General features: G+C 22.6%; 2 protein-coding genes across 2 annotated transcripts in view; one reads left to right on the top strand and one right to left on the bottom strand.

Annotated features, from left to right (window-relative positions):
- Window positions 1–1,676, top strand: part of LOC117168755 (nucleoporin Nup43) — a 25,009-nt gene extending 23,333 nt beyond the window's left edge. The window contains exon 6 of the mRNA XM_033354507.1: window positions 1,367–1,676. Within this exon, the coding sequence (XP_033210398.1) occupies window positions 1,367–1,390 (24 nt within the window). The 3' untranslated portion in view covers window positions 1,391–1,676. The remainder of the gene's footprint in view (window positions 1–1,366) is intronic.
- Window positions 1,677–2,245: 569 nt separating this feature from the next.
- Window positions 2,246–18,800, bottom strand: part of LOC117168753 (putative pre-mRNA-splicing factor ATP-dependent RNA helicase PRP1) — a 49,265-nt gene continuing 32,710 nt past the window's right edge. The window contains exon 7 of the mRNA XM_033354505.1: window positions 2,246–2,949. Coding sequence (XP_033210396.1) covers window positions 2,822–2,949 — 128 coding nt within the window. The 3' untranslated portion in view covers window positions 2,246–2,821. The remainder of the gene's footprint in view (window positions 2,950–18,800) is intronic.

Below are 18,800 nucleotides of genomic sequence, written 5' to 3'. Positions count from 1 at the left end.
CGGTTTACACAATCAACGTTTAGCTAAAATATTTAACTTTTTAGTTTAAATTCAAAGTTATTGTTGAAAATTCATCTTTTTAATTAAAAGATTTCTCTCATAGTTGAAAATTTAATTTTTTTTTAATTTCGTTTTTGTTTGTTGGAAAATTAATTTTTTAAACTGAAAATTCAACTATTTGGTGGAAAATTAATCTTGTTTTGGTTGAATTCAACAGTTTTTTAAAAATTAAAATTCTTTTTAAGTTTGGATGAAATATAAATTAATTTTCGTTCATTAAGAATTGTGAACTTTTTAGTTTGAAAATTCGACTATTTGCTAAAAATTAAGTTTTTTTTATGAAAATTCATCTTTTCGGTTTACACAATCAACGTTTAGCTAACATATTTAACTTTCTAGTTTAAATTTAAAGTTATTGTTGAAAATTCATCTTTTTTATTTTAAGATTTCTCTCATAGTTGAAAATTTAACTTTTTTTTTAATTTCGTTTTTGTTTGGTGGAAAATTAATTTTTTAAACTGAAAATTCAACTATTTGGTGGAAAATTAATCTTTTTTTGGTTGAATTGAACAGTTTTTATTTAAATTATTTTTAAGTTTGGAAGAAGTATATATTCTCTTTTTACGTGAAGAATTGTGATCTTTTTTTGTTTGAAAATTCGACTATTTAGTTAAAAATTAACTTTTTTTTAAAGATAATTAATTTTTTCGGTATACACAATCAAATTTTTATTAAAATATTTATCGTTTTACATTGAAATTCAACGTTTTTAATGAGAATTCACCTTTTTTATTTGAAGATTTGTCTCATAGTTGAAAATTCGTCTTTTTTGGTTGAATTCAACAGTTTTCTTTTTATTACATTTTTTTAAAGTTCGGATGAAATATAAGTTTTTTTCTTTCTTCAAGAATTGTGATCTTTTTTGTTTAAAAATTGGACTGTTTGGTTAAAAATGAAGTTTTTTTTAATGAAAATTCATCTTCTGTATTTGAAGATTTATCTCATAGTTGAAAATTTAAATATTTTGTTGAAAGTCCGTTTTTGTTCAGTTACTTAGAAACTAGAAAACTTAACTCTTTTGGTTTTCCGTTTTTTTTTTTTTTTTTTTTTTTTTTTTTTTTTTTTTTTTTTTTTTTTTTTTTTTTTTTTTTTTTTTTTTTTTTTTTTTTTTTTTTGAATTCAGTAATTTTTTATGAAAAATTTCTGCTTGAAATCTAAGGAATTTAAATCGTTTCACATTGAATTTCACAATAATTATTTTGTTTAAAAGAATTTATTCCCTTATTGTCGGTAAAAAAATCACACAATTTCCCCCTTTTTAAATATAATTTTGGGCTCGATAATAATATTAATTATATTTTTACAGATGATGCCGATTCTCACTGGCTAAATTCATTCGGCGGCAAAGGAAAAGTATCTGTTTGCGCAAGTGTCCACAAACCCATAAATAGTATCGATATCAGCAAATCCACTTTGTTATTTGGCTGCGACAATGAAGCCTTGTACACTGTTAGAAACGTAGCTTTATAATAATAATAATAATAATAATAATAATTGTGTTTATAAAAAATAAAAATTTTCGTACATTTGCTTTCCAAACAGAAACAGAAAGCGTGCGTTGTAATTACTTTATTGGAATGAAATGATACAGTGAAATAAAACCTCATTCACAATAATATTTCAAGTATTTTGTTCGAATTACATATTCGCGTTTAATTCTTTCTTATAAATATATACAAAATTGAAATTCTACTTCAATGTGTTATTTAAAAAATAACGTGTTTTGATTCATTTACACCAATTTTTTCTTTTAAATTTGTAATCCGCAACTGTATTACAGAGAAATTGAGAGAAAGAGAAAAAAAAAGGAAATTATCAGGAGCGCCCTTTTTAATTCGTGTCTAAACAAAAAAAAATCAGCTTTTTCAAATTCTACAAAAGACGGATATGAGCTATATAATATATGCGTGTACATTATACTTTCTATTTTATAGTTACCATTTACGGTGCACAATATTGTAAAGTAAATCTAACACGTATTGAATGAAAGCGAGACACTTTTTTTTTCGACGTCTATTGTTTTCTTGTTAAAAATTCAATTTCCTAACTCTACGACTGATACATTATATATGTAGACTCTTGACGATAATTTCTCAATATGATAATTTGATGAATTTAATTTTAGAATTATTGGCTGGAAACTGAAACTTTTTATTGAACAACCACAGATTTCAGGAAAAAATAATTCGAGAAAACTACAAGTTTATTACCCAGAAAAAAAATGCCTTACACGTATACTTTTATTTTGAACATATTTCAATCATTATAATGCACAGTAGAAAATTGTCTAATCGACCGAGAGTGCTCATGTCTCCACCAGCATCAGGGCATTCTAAATAAATTCATACATGATCATATTTATTTCGCACTTTTCTTTATACTCACTGTCACCACTATTATTAGGTACATCCACAAATCGGGTGGAAATATATGATCGAATTGCCAAATCAGACTGCTTTATTCAAAAGGATCGACAGTTTACGAATTTCAAGGAAATAAAGCAACATCATTTTCCGAATTATTATTCAGCTCTCTTCTAAGCTATCGTTAAAACTGCAATCGACTATTTGGTGATGAAATCTTTCTAATAAACTGATTTTTCACGATTGATGTTTAAATAAAGTTTGAAATTAATGATGATTCACTGCTGCTGGAACTTGATCATTCAAAGTATTCGTGAGTGTTTAGAAAAGAGGCGATTAAACCAAATTTCTCTACCCATTTCACGAGATTTTCAATACGTGGCTAACAACTCTAAAGGTTAGAAGCCTTCTTGAAATTGCTTGGATTCAATTCTTGTCTGAATCACTTCCAGTTGTCTCTTTGCTTCGCACTGGGGGAAATTCTGCAGATCATAATACTGTGGCGCAATCTTCAACAACCAGTCAGCTGTAACATTAAAAAACAATTGGGGTTTAGAGGCCTCAGATTTAATTCAGAAAGAAAAAATTGTGTAGTGTCATAATTTTGAGAAAAAAAATAGAACCAGAAATAAACAAATTCTTCATTTTTTGTGAACATAAGTATTTTCCCGGTTCGCAAACATTTTTCACGGTCAATTAAATTAAAAAAATGGAACAATAAATCTAAAAAAAATTTCACTTGAGGTAATAAAAACTGAGCTGCAAATGAAAGCACTCAAAGGGGAACTATTAAATTTTGAACTTTCAAAATTGAAATTTAAAAGTTTTTTATTAAAAAATTTTGTATTCAAATTCTTAATAATTTACGCGTATAAAATTAAAGGTACTAACAATTTTCAATATAAGAAAATATAAATCCACGTTATAATTTGCTATCCTCTAAATTAAAAAATCAATCAATGAACTTGAAAAATTTTCAAAATTATATATTTTTAAGGAATTTTAAGCTAGAAACATCAAATATTGTAAAAAAATTTAAATTCTAACTGAATACTTCTTAAATTAGAAATTCTAAATAGTTTTAAATTTAAAATTATTCTGAAATTTTTTTTCAGAACCTCTAAATACCTGTCAAAATTAATTGAATTTTTTCTACAATTTTCAGACAATCCTGCAAATTAAAAAAAAATTACTTTACAATTTGAATGTATAAATAACAATTGAACATTTATTATTTGTAGGTGCAATTTGAATAATTTTAAGAGATATATAGAAGTTTTGAAAAGATAAAAAATTAGAGTAAAACTTGAAATGATAGCCTAATATAAAAAAATGTGGATTTTCGCAGATTTTAAACAAAAATTAAAAGAATATTTCGAAGTTTTGAGAAACTTTCAATATTTTTAAATTTGAAAAAATTTGAAACGTTTATCAAAGACAAAAATTTAGAGCCATTTCCTGGTACGTAAACATTTTTCACGGTCAATGAATTCAGAAAAATCGAACACTAATCTAAATCACTCAAAGTGAAACTCTTAAATTTTAAACTTTGAAAATTGAAGTTTTAAACGTTGTTTAATTCAACAGTTTTTTAATTTTAAATTAAATGCAATTAGACTGCCAAATTGAAAATTGTAAACTTTTATCAATTGTAGAGTTGAAAGATTCAGATTAAGTTTCAAAAATATAAATTCACGTTAACATTTTGAATAGTCTAAATTAAAAAATCAAGCAATGAACTTTAAAATTTCTCAAAATTAGATTATTGTAAGTAATTTTAAGCTAGACACATTAAAAATTGAAAAATTATTTTTTTTTAACTTAACAGTTCTTAAATTAGAAGTTAATTTTTTTTATTTTAAATAGTCTAGGCATCCTTCAAAAGCTTTACAATTTTATTTCAAAATCTTGAAAAATCTAGAAGTGGTTTTAAATTTTTCCAAATTCAAAATCATTTTTGATTTTTTTGTCAGGACTCTTAAATATATTTCAAAATAAAGGGAATTTTTTCTATAACTTTTAGAGAATCCTGCAAAAAAAAATTAAATTTGAATTTATAAATAACAATAGAACACTTATTATTTGTAAAAATATTATAGTAATATTAAGATATATTTAGAAGTTTTTAAAAGATTCAAATTAAAGCTAGAACTTGAAATAATTTGAAATACTTACAGCCGAATTTAAAATAAAATTTAGATTTTTGTAGATTTCAAACAAAAAATTTAGAAGTTTTTTAAGAATTGTGAAAGGCTACAAAAGAATAAAAATTTTCTTATTATTTTTAGGGAAATTGAAAATGATTTTTCATTTGAAAAACTATTGTACCAGAAAGTTTAAGAAGATTTTAAGAGATTTAAAAAATGATCAAAGAAGAACATGGAAGATTTGAAGGATTTTATTTAATTTGCTGGATTTTGAAAAATTGTAGGAAAAATTCGGTTAAACTTAAAATATATTTAGAAGTTATGAAAAAAATGTTAACACACTTCGTTTAAATTATTTGAAATAATTTCAAGTTTTTAATTAATTTTGAATTTTTTCAAAACTTCTAAATATCTCTTAAAATTACTCAAATTTTGTCTACAAATAATAAGCGTTCAATTGTTATATATGCGTCATAATTTAATAATTTCACTTAAGTATAAATGTTCAAAGCTTTCTATGTAAAACAATTCAATTTCAAATTGTTTTCTTTTAAATATTTGGTTTCAATTTACTCGTCTTCAATGAACAGTGAAATATTGCTAAATATTAAATACTTATTCTTTTTCTACATGAAGAAATTTCCAATTAAATGGGATAAAAGTTAAATAATTTAGACTTACAATATTTTTAATTTAATAAAAACATTTAATTATGACTATTATTATGGATTTATTTTTCCGTTAAAAATAGTAAAACACACGTTTACATTTTTAATGGCTAAAAAAATTAATAAAAATAATATATTAATCAATCTATTTATTAAATTTAATATAGAAAATAATATAAAGGAAGACCTGAAACTCTGAATTAAAAATAAATTATGGATAAATCATGAAAAATTTTATTTAAAAATAAAATTATTGGAATAAATAATTTATTAATTTCAATTCTAATCAAGACTTTCGGTTTAAAACAGAATCTAGAAATTCTCAAATTTTTAACGGATCTAGAATTGTTTGGTTAAATCAATTATTGTTCAGATTTATAAACTAGTACAGATCTAGAGTACAGATCCATTTTTAAAATAATTTATTTATTTATATTTACAGTTGATAAAACAAAACTTTTTTTGTATCAAAAATATTCAACTTCAAATGTTTTTAATTTTTAATTGTTTAAATGTTCAAAACTGCACTTTAATAATTTAAAAAAGTGTTAAAATCGAACTTCGGCAAATTTTTCTTTTGAAAATTCGTAAAATTCCCGGTCCGGCGACCACCCTGGCTTTTATAAAAAAAAATCTTCGATTTTAAAAACTTCTACTTTTCATTTATTTCTTTAACCTTTAAAGCTGCATTTTAAAATTCTTTAAATTTAAATATATGCTTGAAAATTAAAAATCTAAAATGAAAGATCTGCGAATTAAGCATTCTAAACTAAATGATATAATAATTTATACAAATCCTAATTTAGGAAATTATTTAAAAAGGGTTGAAATAAAAGTCCCGGTCAAAAAATAAATTCACTGTCATTCCCCGGTTTTCTCCGGTCCCATAAAATCCCCTGTCATTTCCCGGTTTCCTAGTCCATTTCAAGCAATTTTAAATTATAATTCCAGCTCAGAATTGATTAAAAATTAAAAACTCCATCTTTAAATCCGGAATTTTAATGTGTTTCGAAAAATTTCCTGTATCTAGAATTTTAATTCTTTTCGAAAATTCTCCATTTCAACAAATTTTAAAAATTATAATTTTTTTGTCAAATTCCTTGTTCCAATTCATAATTTAAATTTTGTTAAAAAATACCTTGTTTCAACTCACAATTATAATTTTGTTTAAGAAATTAAATTTTTCATTTAAAATTTTTATTCTCCTACATATATTCCACTTCCAACCCAGAATTGGTTAAAAATTGAAAATTTCTTGTTACGAGAAATTTTGCAACCAGTTTCAACTCAGAATTTGTTAAAATTTGATAATTCCCTTCTTCAACTTGGAATTAAAATTCTTTGGAAAAATTTCCTTTTCCAATTCAGAATTTTGTACTTTTTCGAAAATTTCCAGTACTAGCTTGAAATTTGTTAAAAATTGAAAATTCCCAGGTTCCAAGTCACAATTATTATTCTGGATAAATTCCAGCTCCAACTATAAATTTTTAAAAGATTGACAATTCCCTGTTCAAATTAGAAGTTATATTAATTTTATTTTAAATGGCATAAAAATCCTTAAAATGCTTCGAAATTTTATTTCAAGATCTTCAAACATCTCAATTTTGTTTCAAATTTGTTCAAATTTAAAAATATTAAAAGTTTTTCAAACCTTCTAAATATCTTTTAAAACTATTCGAATTTCAAATAACTTTTTATAATAAAAAATCATATTCAATTTTTCTACTAATCTTAAAAAATGTTATTAATCTTTTAAAGCCTTTTATAATTATTAAAAAACTTATAAATTTTTTGTTATTTATATAAAATCAATATATTTTTAAAAATTAAGCAATTGTTTGTTGTTGTTTTTTCATTAAATTTGGTTTAATTGAATGGTTTAAAACTGGAATATATAAGACTAAAATAATATTTAAAAGGTATAATTGCCTTTAATTATGAATATAATATTTTTAAGTTATTTTGAAATTCAAAATATTTTATAAATTTTTAATACAGCGTTAACTTTCGTATACTTTCCAATTAAAACAGTTAATTTTTAACGTTAAAATCTAGAAATTCTAAAATTGTGAACTGATTCCTAAGTGTCTTGCAAAATCAATTATTATTCATTTTTTAAATCTGAAAATACAGTACAATTTTAAAAATCATTAATTAATTTATATTCACAGTTGATAAACTAAAAATTTTTTTATCCAACATTTTCGATTTTAAACGCTTCTAAATTTTAATTCTTCTAGGTTTTTAAAACAGAATGTTAATATTCTTGAAATTAAAATGCACCCTTAAAAATCTAAAATGGAAGATTTTTAAAGTGAAAGATTTTCGAATTACGCATTTTCAATTTTAAAACCAAAAATACGAATTTTCAACGAATAAAGATTTTTGAGTCATGAAAAAAAATGCACTTAAATTGTTAAACCTGCAAGCCAAAGGACGAATTTTCGGTACAAAATTTGAATTTTCAACTAGAAGATATGCAATTTAAGCAAAAAAATTTATTTTCATTAAAATAGCTATATTTTCAGTCAAAGAATTAAACCTTCATTTTTTAAAATCAACAAAGTAGTTCAACTTTTACCCGCGCAATAAAATTTTTAGATTAAAAATATAGATCTTCGTCAAAAAGATGATTTCTGAACCAAAAAAGATTTTATTTTGACTTTTTAACATCAAAATATGACTTTTTAACCAGAAGACATTTTTCTACGGAGATAGTTGAATTTTCAAATAAAGTTACATTTTTATTCAAGAGACAGAAAAAAAATGAAATTTGAAATTACTTTCAAGAAAACAGTGACAATTTTAAACAAAAAGTAATTTTAATACGAAATAGTTGAATTCTAGAAAAAAAACCGTTGTATTTTCAAACAACAAGAATTACTTTTTTTTAAATGGTTGATTTTTTAAGTAAACAGTTGCATTTTATAAAAAAAAACACCCAATTTCTACTAAAATATATGTATATTCTTAAACCACAAGACAAAATTTTAAAGATAATAATTGAATTTTTAACCAAAAAGAATTACTTTTTAACAAAAATTTTGAATTTTCAAGTAAACAGTTCAGTCATCACAGTACCTATTGTTCTCAAAAAAAGGTGAATAGGTGACATTTTTTTCAAAAACAGTTTGCGAATAAGTGATAAACAAATGTTATATAAGACAAACAAACAAGTTGTAATTTGTTGCGAACCGGGAGATGACCAGAAATTGTTTTTTTCGATTAAAACGGCCACCCTGAAAAATGGAGTATTTACATTTCCACTGAGAACTAATTTTCAATTTAAAAAAAATTGAAACTATTTTTGTTATAAAGCCATTCAATTTCTTATCACATAGTGAAATCCATTACCAAATTGTTGAATTTTCAAGCAAAAAAGATAAATATTCTGCATTTTTAAACCATAAAAGTTCAATTTTTTACCAAAAAATTAGGCAGCTGAATTTCTGTTGAGAAAAATTAATTTTCAATTAAAACAACAATAAAAACGAATTTTCTACAAAAAAAGTTGAATTTATACCAAATTTTTTAATTTTTAATAAAATAGTTTAAACCTAAACTAAAATAGATAAATCTTCAACTAAACAGTTGCATTTTTAACCAAAAAGAGATGAAATTTCTACCAAAAAATAAATTTTCCACCAAGAAAATTTTTTCAATCAAGAATGGAAAATAATGTTAAGCAAATTGTTGAATTTTTAACAAAAAAATTAATGTTTATCAAAAAATGTTATAGTTGATATTTCCACAACCAAATTTTAATTAAAAATAAAAAACAGTTTGATTTGACCAAAAAGTATATATTTTCAACATGATTTGATTTTGACAAAAAAATTGATTTTATACAAAAAAAGACGAATTTTCAACAAAAAAAAAAAACATAATTTTTGTAACCAAAATGTTGAATTTTTAACCAAAAATGGAGTAGATAAATTTTCATTGAGAATGAATTTTCATTAAAAACAAAAAATTATTTCTACAAAACAGTTTAATTTTATACCAATTTGTTGAATTTTCAAGCCAAAAAGCCTAATTCTCTATAAAAGCCATTTAATTTAAAAATAGAGAACATGAAATAGCAACAAAAAAGTTAATTTACAATTAATCAGTTGACTGTTTTAACAAAATTTTAAATTTGCAGTTTAAAAAAAATTGTCTACAACAAAAAGAATTTTTAATTTAATTTTTTAACCAGAAAAACGAACATTCAACTAAAATTATGAATCTTCAAAGAAAAAAAATTGAATTCAACAAAATCCGTTCAACTTTCAACCAAGGAGGGGGATTTTTAATGAATCATTTTTTTGGTTCAAAATTATACTTTTCGGTTACAAATTTTACTATTTAGTTGAAGATTGAACTATTTTATTAAAAATTAAAGTCTTTTGTTAAAAAGTAATCGTTTTTGGTCAAAAAATTATATTGTTTGGTGGAAAAATCTTTTTTTTTTAGTTGTTGAAAATTAACCTTTTATATTTGAAAGTTAATCATATTTATTGAAAAGTATACTATTATATTTTTGGTGTTTAGTTTAAAATTCTACAAATTATTTGAAAGTTTATTTATTTGATTGAAAATTGAACTAGGTACTTAAAAATTACCCTTTTTTTTTAATTAACCTCTTGGTTCAAAAAATCTATTTCGATTGAAAGTTAGTTCCTTTGATCAAAAACAAAAAAACAAAAAAAAGTATCGTCTTTTTTGGTGGAACATTGAACTATTTGCTAACAAAAATATTCCCTTTTGGCAAAAAATTAATCTCTTGGTTAAAAATTCTAATATTTGGTTGAAAATTCAACTGTTTTGTTAAAAAGTCATTTTCTTTGGTTCAAAATTGATCCTTTTTGGTTGAAAGCTAATTATTTTTATTTGAAACAAAATTATATTTTTATTTTATAATTTATCTAAATTCAACTATTTTTTTAAAAAGTAATCTTTTTTTATTAAAATGTCAACTGATTTATTGAAAACTTGTGTTTTTGGATAAAAAATCAATCCTTTTGGCGTAAAAATCCACATTTATTAGAAAAGTCATATTTTTTAGTTGAAAATTCGTCTTCCTTGCTTCAAAATTAAACTGGCTTGTAAAATATTCATCTTTTAAAATTTCAAATTTAAGATTATATTTGCAAATGCAACTCTTCCTTGTTGAAGTTTAATCTCCTCCGTTTAAAAATTCGATCATTTGGTTCAAGATTCGTCGATTAGGAAAGTGTAATAAAAACTGTATTTGGTGTGCAAGTTGTAATTTTGAATAGAATTGTACTTTTTCAACTGAAAAAAAGGTGACAAAAGATGAGAAACCCCAAAATAAGAGAAAAAGGTAACAAATTCCTAAAATAGGTGACAAAATTGAAAATAGGTGACAAAAGGTGAATAGGTGATACTGTGTGATGACTGACAGTTGCATTTTTGTGAAAAAATATACAATTTCTACTAATATATATGCATTTTAAATTAAAAAGACAAATTTTCAAGAAATAGTTGTATTTTTATCCAAAAAATATTTTTTACTTTGACTTTTCAACATCAAATTATGAATTTTAAATAAGAAGCAAAGTTTCGGCGAAGGTACTTGAATTTTCAACCTAAAAATACGAATTTTCAACAAAACAGTTGAATTTTAAATAAAAATGGATGATTTTTTAACATAATTGTTGAATTTTCAACGAAACAATGACATTTTTATGCAAGAAAGATGTACTTTTTACCAAAATAGGTGAATTTTTTAATTAAAACGACAATTTTTCAACAACAAAAATAGTTAAATTTTTGTCCAAAAAAGATTTCAATTTTACTTTTTAACATAAAAATATGAGTTTTAAATAAAAAGTAAAGAGTGACGCCAAAGTTAGCCTATTTTTTGGACCTCTTTAGCGACCTGGGGAAAAAATATAAAAGTATGTTACAGGTTTTAAATTATGCCTTTTTAGGGGTTGAGAAGATCCCGAAAAAATTAGAAAATAGAAAATACGACTATTTAAAAAATCATTTTTCACATCAACCCCTTAAGTATGTTTTATTTTATATAAAAAATACAATGAAAAATGATTTTATAATTAGTGGTACTTCCTATATTTTAATTTTTTTGGGTCTTCTCAACCCCTAAATAGGGGTAATTTTTTGAAATTTTTAAAAAACGAAACTCGATGCAAACAGCCTATTTTGGCGTCACTGTTTTCGATACGATACTTAAATTGTCAACCCAAAAAGACGAATTTTCAACAAAACAGTTGAATTTTCAACAAAAATGGATGATTTTTAATAAAATTGTTGAAATTTTAACCAAACAGTTGCATTTTCATCCAAGAAAGATGAAATTTCTACTAAAGCAGATACATTTTTTAATTAAAAAGACAAATTTAACAAAAAATATTTTGATTTTCACCGAAAAAAGATGTCAGTTTTTCTTTTCAACATCCAAATATGAGTTTTAAACAAGAAGTAATTGTTCGACAAAGATACTTGAATTTTAAACAAACAAAAAATGAATTTTCAACGAAAAAATTTTCAACAAAATTGTTGATTTTTTCAACCAAACAGATGCATTTTTATCCAAGAGAGATAACATTTCTTCTAAAGCAGATGCAGTTTTAAAGAAAAATTTTAAAAACAGTTGAATTTTCAACAACAAAAAATGTCAGTATTGATATTCCAACACACAAACACAATTTTTAATCAAAAAGTGAATTTTCTACGATTATAATTGAATTTTTAATAAAAAAAGACGATTTTTTAACACAAAAGTTGAATTTTTAAACAAAAAGGATAACTTTATAACAAAATTGTTGAATTTTCAAACAAATAATAAATTTATAATTAAAAATATTAATCTTCAGGACGAAGCAAATGCAACAAAAAAATTTAATATAGATACTAGACACATAAATTACTAAGAAGAATATAATTTTCCTGCTTTAAAAAAAATGGAATAGTATTTAAACTTGCAGATGAAGAAATTAATTTTCAACAAAAAATAACGAATTTTGAACTTAATTGACGAATTTTCGCCTAAAACGATGAAGCTTCAACCGGAATAGTTAAATTTTAAACCAAAAAGATGCGTTTTAAACCTAAACAATGAGTCTTGGAACTAAAATAATTGAATTTTCAGCAAAAGATAGAACTAATTTTTGCTCGAAAAGAGAAATTGTTAACCAAAACATAGATAATTTTAAATTTTAAGTTGAAAAACTAATCTTCAATTAAGCAGATGGATTTTTAACTAAAACTATGGTCAATTAGAATTAGTTAAATTTTCAGTAAAAAAAATACCCCCCCCCCCCAATAAATTTATTAACATCTAAATTTTCAAACAAATATTCAATTTTCAACTAAAATTGTCAATTTTTAACTGGAATAGTTGAATTTTAAAATATAAGGATGAATTTTTAACGAAAATGATTCATCTTTAACTAGAAAAGTTGAATTCTTGACCAACTGGATGAATTTTTATTCAAGATGATTAATTTCTACCAAAAAGATGAATTTTTAGCTAAAGAAGATCACTTTCTAACAAACAAAAAAAAAACAATATTTTTATTGTTCAGGTTATATCAGCGGTTGAATATAAATTGTTTTCTAGCTTAGGCATATTCAGGAATTAGTGTTTCATATACTTTAAAATTTTCAAATGTACTAATTTATTCCAAATAAAAAAGTTATTTCTACTTGAAAAGATAACTCTTTAACAAAATACTGGAATTCTCAACAAAATAATTGAATTTTAACATAAAAGTTGAATATTCAACCAGAAAAGAAAAACTGTCAACAGAAAAGTGTCATAATTTATATTTTAATCAACAAAAGAATGAAATTTATACAACAAAAGAAAAGAATTTTAAAAGCAAAAAGACGAATTTCCAACAAATAAAGATTTTTTACTCAAAAAAGAAATAAAAGTTTATCTAAATTATTGAACCTTCAAACCAGAAGACAAATATTCTTTACAAAAATTCAAATTTTAAACCAAAAATATGATTGTTCAACAAAAAATTAATTTTCAATGAAACTGATACATTTTTACGCAAAAAAAAGGAAATTTAAAACTAAAAAATAATTTCTTAACAAAAAAAAACGCGAATATTTAACTAAAAAATATCCATCTTGAAAAATGTAAGAGTTCGATTTTACGTTACAAAATTAATTCTAAATAAACAAAAAAAAAAGGATTTTCCACTAAACAGTTAAATTTTCAATTAAAAATGATTAATTTATAACAAGATAATTACAATTTTAACCAAAGAGGTAACTATTCAACTTAAAATATAAATCTTTAAAAAAAAAAAGTGATTTCTTAACAAAGCGATTCAACTAAATATTTTAAACAAATTAGTTGAATTATCAAGCAAAGAAGAACGATTTTTAATCAAAAAGTTGCATTTTCATACAAAAAATGAAATTTCTTCTATGACAAATAAAGTTTTAAATCAAAAATATAAATTTTCAAAAAAAAAATAGTTGCATTTTTATTTTAAAAATATGAAATTTATCTTAAAGCATAATTATTTATTACAAAATAAGTTGTGTTTTCATCCAAAAAGAAAATTCCTGTTAACACTGTAACATCAAAAATTGAATTTTTGTAAAAAAAAAAATAATTACCTACGAAAAAAATTGAATTTTCAATCCAAAAAGACGAATTTTTTCAACCAAGAAGGATGAATTTTTAACAATATAATTAAACTCTCTACCAAATAGTTGTATTTTCACCCAAAAAAGATCAAGTTTGTACTAAAACAGATGAATTTGTAATAAAAATCCAATTTTTTTATAAATAGAACTTTCCTCCAGAAAGTATTTCAGTTAATTTTTCAACACCGAAATATAAATTTTAAACAAAACGTAAATTTTCTACGAAATGGTTAAGTTTTCAAGAAAATAGTATAATAGCTTACCTTATAACCAAACAGTTGCATTTTTATTTAAAAAACGATTTAATTTCTGCTAAAGTAGGTAAATTTAAAAATAAAAAAGACAAACTTTAAAAAAAAAGGGTTGAATTTTCAACCGAAAAGTTAACGGAAAAATGCAATTTTCTATTAATTAAAATAAATTCTGAGATTCTCGTAAATTCTCAGAGAATTTATTTCTCGGTTATATTATCGGTAATATTCTCATTCTCGAGCCGTTACAAACTCTTAAAAATCTATCAAAAAAACGGTTTATTTATATAATTATTGTAAAAATGACACAGCAGATTTTATTTTATTTTAAAAGAATAATTTTAAGTTTGAAAGATTTTAATATGTAGTTTAAAAGAATATGGAAGACGTTGAGCCATATTACATGTTACATAATTTCAAAAATAATTTGAGTAAGTATGAGAGTTATTCAAAAGTTTTGAAATGATTTAAAAATAATTAAAACTTGTAAAGTTTTTTTCTTAATTTTGTAAAGTTTCACGAAAATGAAAGATATTTGTTCAGGTTTCTAGAAATAATTAAAATAATTTTTTATTCGAAAAATTAATCATTTTTTCGAAAAAAAAATAGTTTTTAGAAATTAGAAGGTTTAGAAGGTCTGACAAGATTAAAAAAAATAATATTTTTTCTTATATTCGTGTGAAAATGTTAAATAATTTTTTATTTCGAAAAATGAACTGTAAGAGAAAATGGAAAAAGGTTTTTAAACATAACAAACGATTTTCTAAAATTTTTTAAAATAGTTTAGAAGATTTTAAAGCAAAATGTTTCAATTTGGTAAGTTTGCAAAATAAAAACGAACAAAACTCGGGTAAATTCAAGAGATATTTAGTAGAATTTAAAAGAATTTCGAAAGTTTCCAAGAGTTTAAATTTGGAATGATATTTGAAAATCTTGAGAAAAATTCGTGCCAGTTAAAAATATTTTCAGGAATTGAAGACGTTTAAAATAGATTACAAACATTTGAAAACTCGGAAACATTTTCGAAAATTCATCAAATATTTCTTGATTCCTTTCCAACTTCTAAAAGTTCTAAACATCTTATTAAAAGACTGGAATTTTTCATAATATTTTGTAACATCTTATATAATAAAAAAAGTTCTTTAAAATATTCTAGATTTTTTTCTGACACCCCTGAAATATTTAGAAATCTTCTAAATTTTCTCAAGAATTTTTGAAAACTATATTTCCATGAATTTAAATACAAGATGATAATACTTATTCTCTTGTTCTCAATTCGCGGAATTTAATTTCAACATGAATTTATTGTAGCACTTCAAAAAATAATATTTCCAATAATTTAAGTGTTTCCAAAGATAAAAAAATATTAGTTAATGGTCTTTCTTTAAGAGTGACATACAAATGTTAAAATATTTAAGCTTCGTTACAATGTCTGATTGATTAAAAATATCACATTAAAGAGTTGGTTATTTTATTGTAATAGAAAAAATATTTAAGGATTTATCATATTCCTTGTTTATCATCTATATATATAATAATTATATTTATTATATAGTAGCATTATATTGTAAAGCGGCAACATAAAAAAAAATTAGCTCTTTATCAGTATATTTAAAAGTATTTGAATATCCGGGACTTATACAAAATAACGAAAAAAAGAATAACTAAATCATAAATTAGCAACAACAAAAATTGCCGAATTGTTAAATTGCTATAATTTAAGTTTGACGAAATTTAAAATTTCCGAAAATAATTAACTCCCATGCTATCAACCAAGTAATTTTATTTCTAACATAAAAAAAGAATTTTCAACTTAAATTATGGAATATTTAATTTAAAAAACTAATCGTTAACAAACGAGTATAATTTCCAACCTAAAAGATAAATTTGCAACTAGTATGAAAAATATTTAACTAGAATACTAGAATTTTTATACCCAAACAAAAGAATTTTTAAACAAGAACATTAACTTTCAAGAAAAAGATACTTTTCTACCCAAAAAAAAAAAAAATCGTTTCTTAACCAATTTTTTTAACAAAAACCCCCTGTCCTAATATAAAAACGATAAAATTTGTTTTCAAATTCCTTGTTTAAAATCAGAATAAATAAGGAGTAAGCGAATAAAACGTGATAAATCAATTTTTTGAAGAAAAAAAAATAAGATAAAATCATTGTTTCCGTATGCTTGAAATATAATCAATTCGATTATCACACTTTAGTCAGCGACAATAATCTCACAAAGAAAAAAATTTCAAAACGTTTTTCTTTTATTGGAAAATAAGAAACATTAAATAATAAATTATGATTTAATTAGAGCAAAGATTATTATTACATTATTATATTCAAATTGAAGAGAGCCTAAAAATATTATATTTTTATTATTATTTTGAAATTACTTAATTTTTCTTACGGTTGATTTGAAAAGAAAAATTTTCGAGATAATGAATAAATAAATTAAAAAAAAATTCTTTTCGTACTTTAGAATTGTGATGAAATTTCAAAAATTATTTTGTAAAACTGAACTTTAAATTTAAACGAAATTAAGATAAATTAAAAAATTTAATAAAATTTAGTTAAATTCCAAATTTAAATAAATTATTTTGTTGAAAATTTGATTATTTTGTGAAGAAAATTAAACTTTTTTGTTAAAAAAATCATATATTCTTTTTCATACTTGAACAAATTTGGTTGAATAATCTTTTTTTTATCGAAAATTAAACTTTATTGTTGAACATTTGTCTTTTTGGCTCAAAAATTCACCTTTTTGTTTAAAAATACTAATCTATTTTGTTCGAAAATTAAAATTACTTTCTTGAAAACTCATATTTTTTCGAATATTTAAGTTTTTTGATGAAAATTTGTCTCTTTTTTCAGAAAATTCGTCCTTTTTGATTAAAAGTTTCATCTTTTTTTTTGGTAGAAGTCATATTTTTGGTTGCAAATTCATCTTTGTTGCTTAAACATAAACTATTTTGTTAAAAATTCAACTGTCCTCTAAAAAAATCATCTTTTTGGCTTAAAAATTCAACTGTTTGGTTGAAAATTCCACTGTTTTTGGTTCGAGTTTAATATTTTTTGTTTAAAAATTCCAGCATTTTGTTTACATTTGAACTTTTTGGTTAAAAATGCAACTATTTTGGTAAAAATTTAATTATTTGATAAATATTTAACTATTTTGTCTAAAAATAATCTTTTTTTGTCGAAAATTCAACTGTTTTGTTTAAAAATCCACCTTTTTTTATTGGAAATTCACCTTTTTTGGTGGAAGTGGCATACTTTTAGATAAAAATTAATCTTTATCGGTTGAAAATAAACTGTTTTAATAAAAATTCAACTTTCTTCTGAAAAATTCAACTATTTGGTTGAAAATGCGACTGTTTTTGGTCAAAGTTCTTTTTTGTATGAAAATTAATTTATTTTATTAAAAATTTAACTTTTTCATGGAAAATCTAACTATTTTTGATTCAAATTTAATCCTTTCTTTCTGAAATTGGACCTTTTCCTTGAAAACTCAACTGTTTTGTTAGAAGTGGAACTCTTTTGTTGAAAATTGGATTATTTTGTGAAAAATTTAACTTATTTTTTAAAGGAAATCATATATTCTGTTTCATAATTTAACTAATTTTGTTGAATAATCCTTTTTTTTTGGTAAAAAATTCAACTGTTTTTTTTTTAATTTCGTCCTTTTAGATAGAAAATTCATCCCTCTTAATTGAAAATTGGTATTTTTTAAATTGAAAATTTGTCTTTTTTATCGAAAATTAAACTGTAATGTTGAACATTTGTCTATCTGGATCAAAAATTTATCTTTTTGCATCAAAATACTAATATATTTTGTTCGAAAATTAAAACTACTTCCTTGAAAAATCATCTTTTTTCGAATATTCAACTGTTTTTTTGAAAATTTTTCTTTTTGGATAGAAAGTTCGTCCTTTTTAATGAAAAAAGTTTCATCTTTTTTTGTAGAAAAGTCATCTTTTTGGTTGCAAACATTCTTCTGAAAAATTCAACTCTTTTGTTGGAAATGCCTCTCTTTTTGATCAAAGTTAATTCTTTTTTTTATGAAAAGTAATTTATTTGGTTAAAAATTCAACTTTTTCATTGAAAATGAAACGGTTTTTGGTTAAAATTTAATCCTTTCTTTCTGAAATTGCACCATTTCGTCGAAAACTCAACTATTTGCTTACGAATGCAACTATTTTGTTGAAAATTTGATTATTTTATGCAAGATTCAACTTGCTTGTTAAAAAAAATATCATATATTCTGTTTCATAATTTAAGTAATTTGTTGAAAAATCTCTTTCTTTGCTCGCTAAATCAACTGTTTTTTTTTTTAGTTTCGTCATTTTAGATAGAAAATTCATCCCTCTGAATTGAAAATTGGTATTTTTTTATTGAAAATTTACCTTTTTGATCGAAAATTAAACTGTATTGTTGAACATTTGTCTTTTTGGCTCAAAAATGCATATTTTTGCTTAAAAATACTAATATATTTTGTTCGAAAATTAAAACTAGTTTCTTGAAAAATCATCTTTTTTCGAATACTTTGATTAAAAGAATAGCAACTGTTTTTGTTTGAAATTTAATCCTCTTTTAAAATTCGACCATTGGTTAAGAAATTTAACTATTTGGTTAGACGTGGAACTTTTCTATTAATAATTTAATTATTTTCTT

The sequence above is a fragment of the Belonocnema kinseyi genome, chromosome 3 (genome assembly GCF_010883055.1).
Source record: "Belonocnema kinseyi isolate 2016_QV_RU_SX_M_011 chromosome 3, B_treatae_v1, whole genome shotgun sequence".
Taxonomy (NCBI): Eukaryota; Metazoa; Arthropoda; class Insecta; order Hymenoptera; family Cynipidae; genus Belonocnema; species Belonocnema kinseyi.
This window is presented reverse-complemented; position numbering and strand designations above follow the sequence as displayed.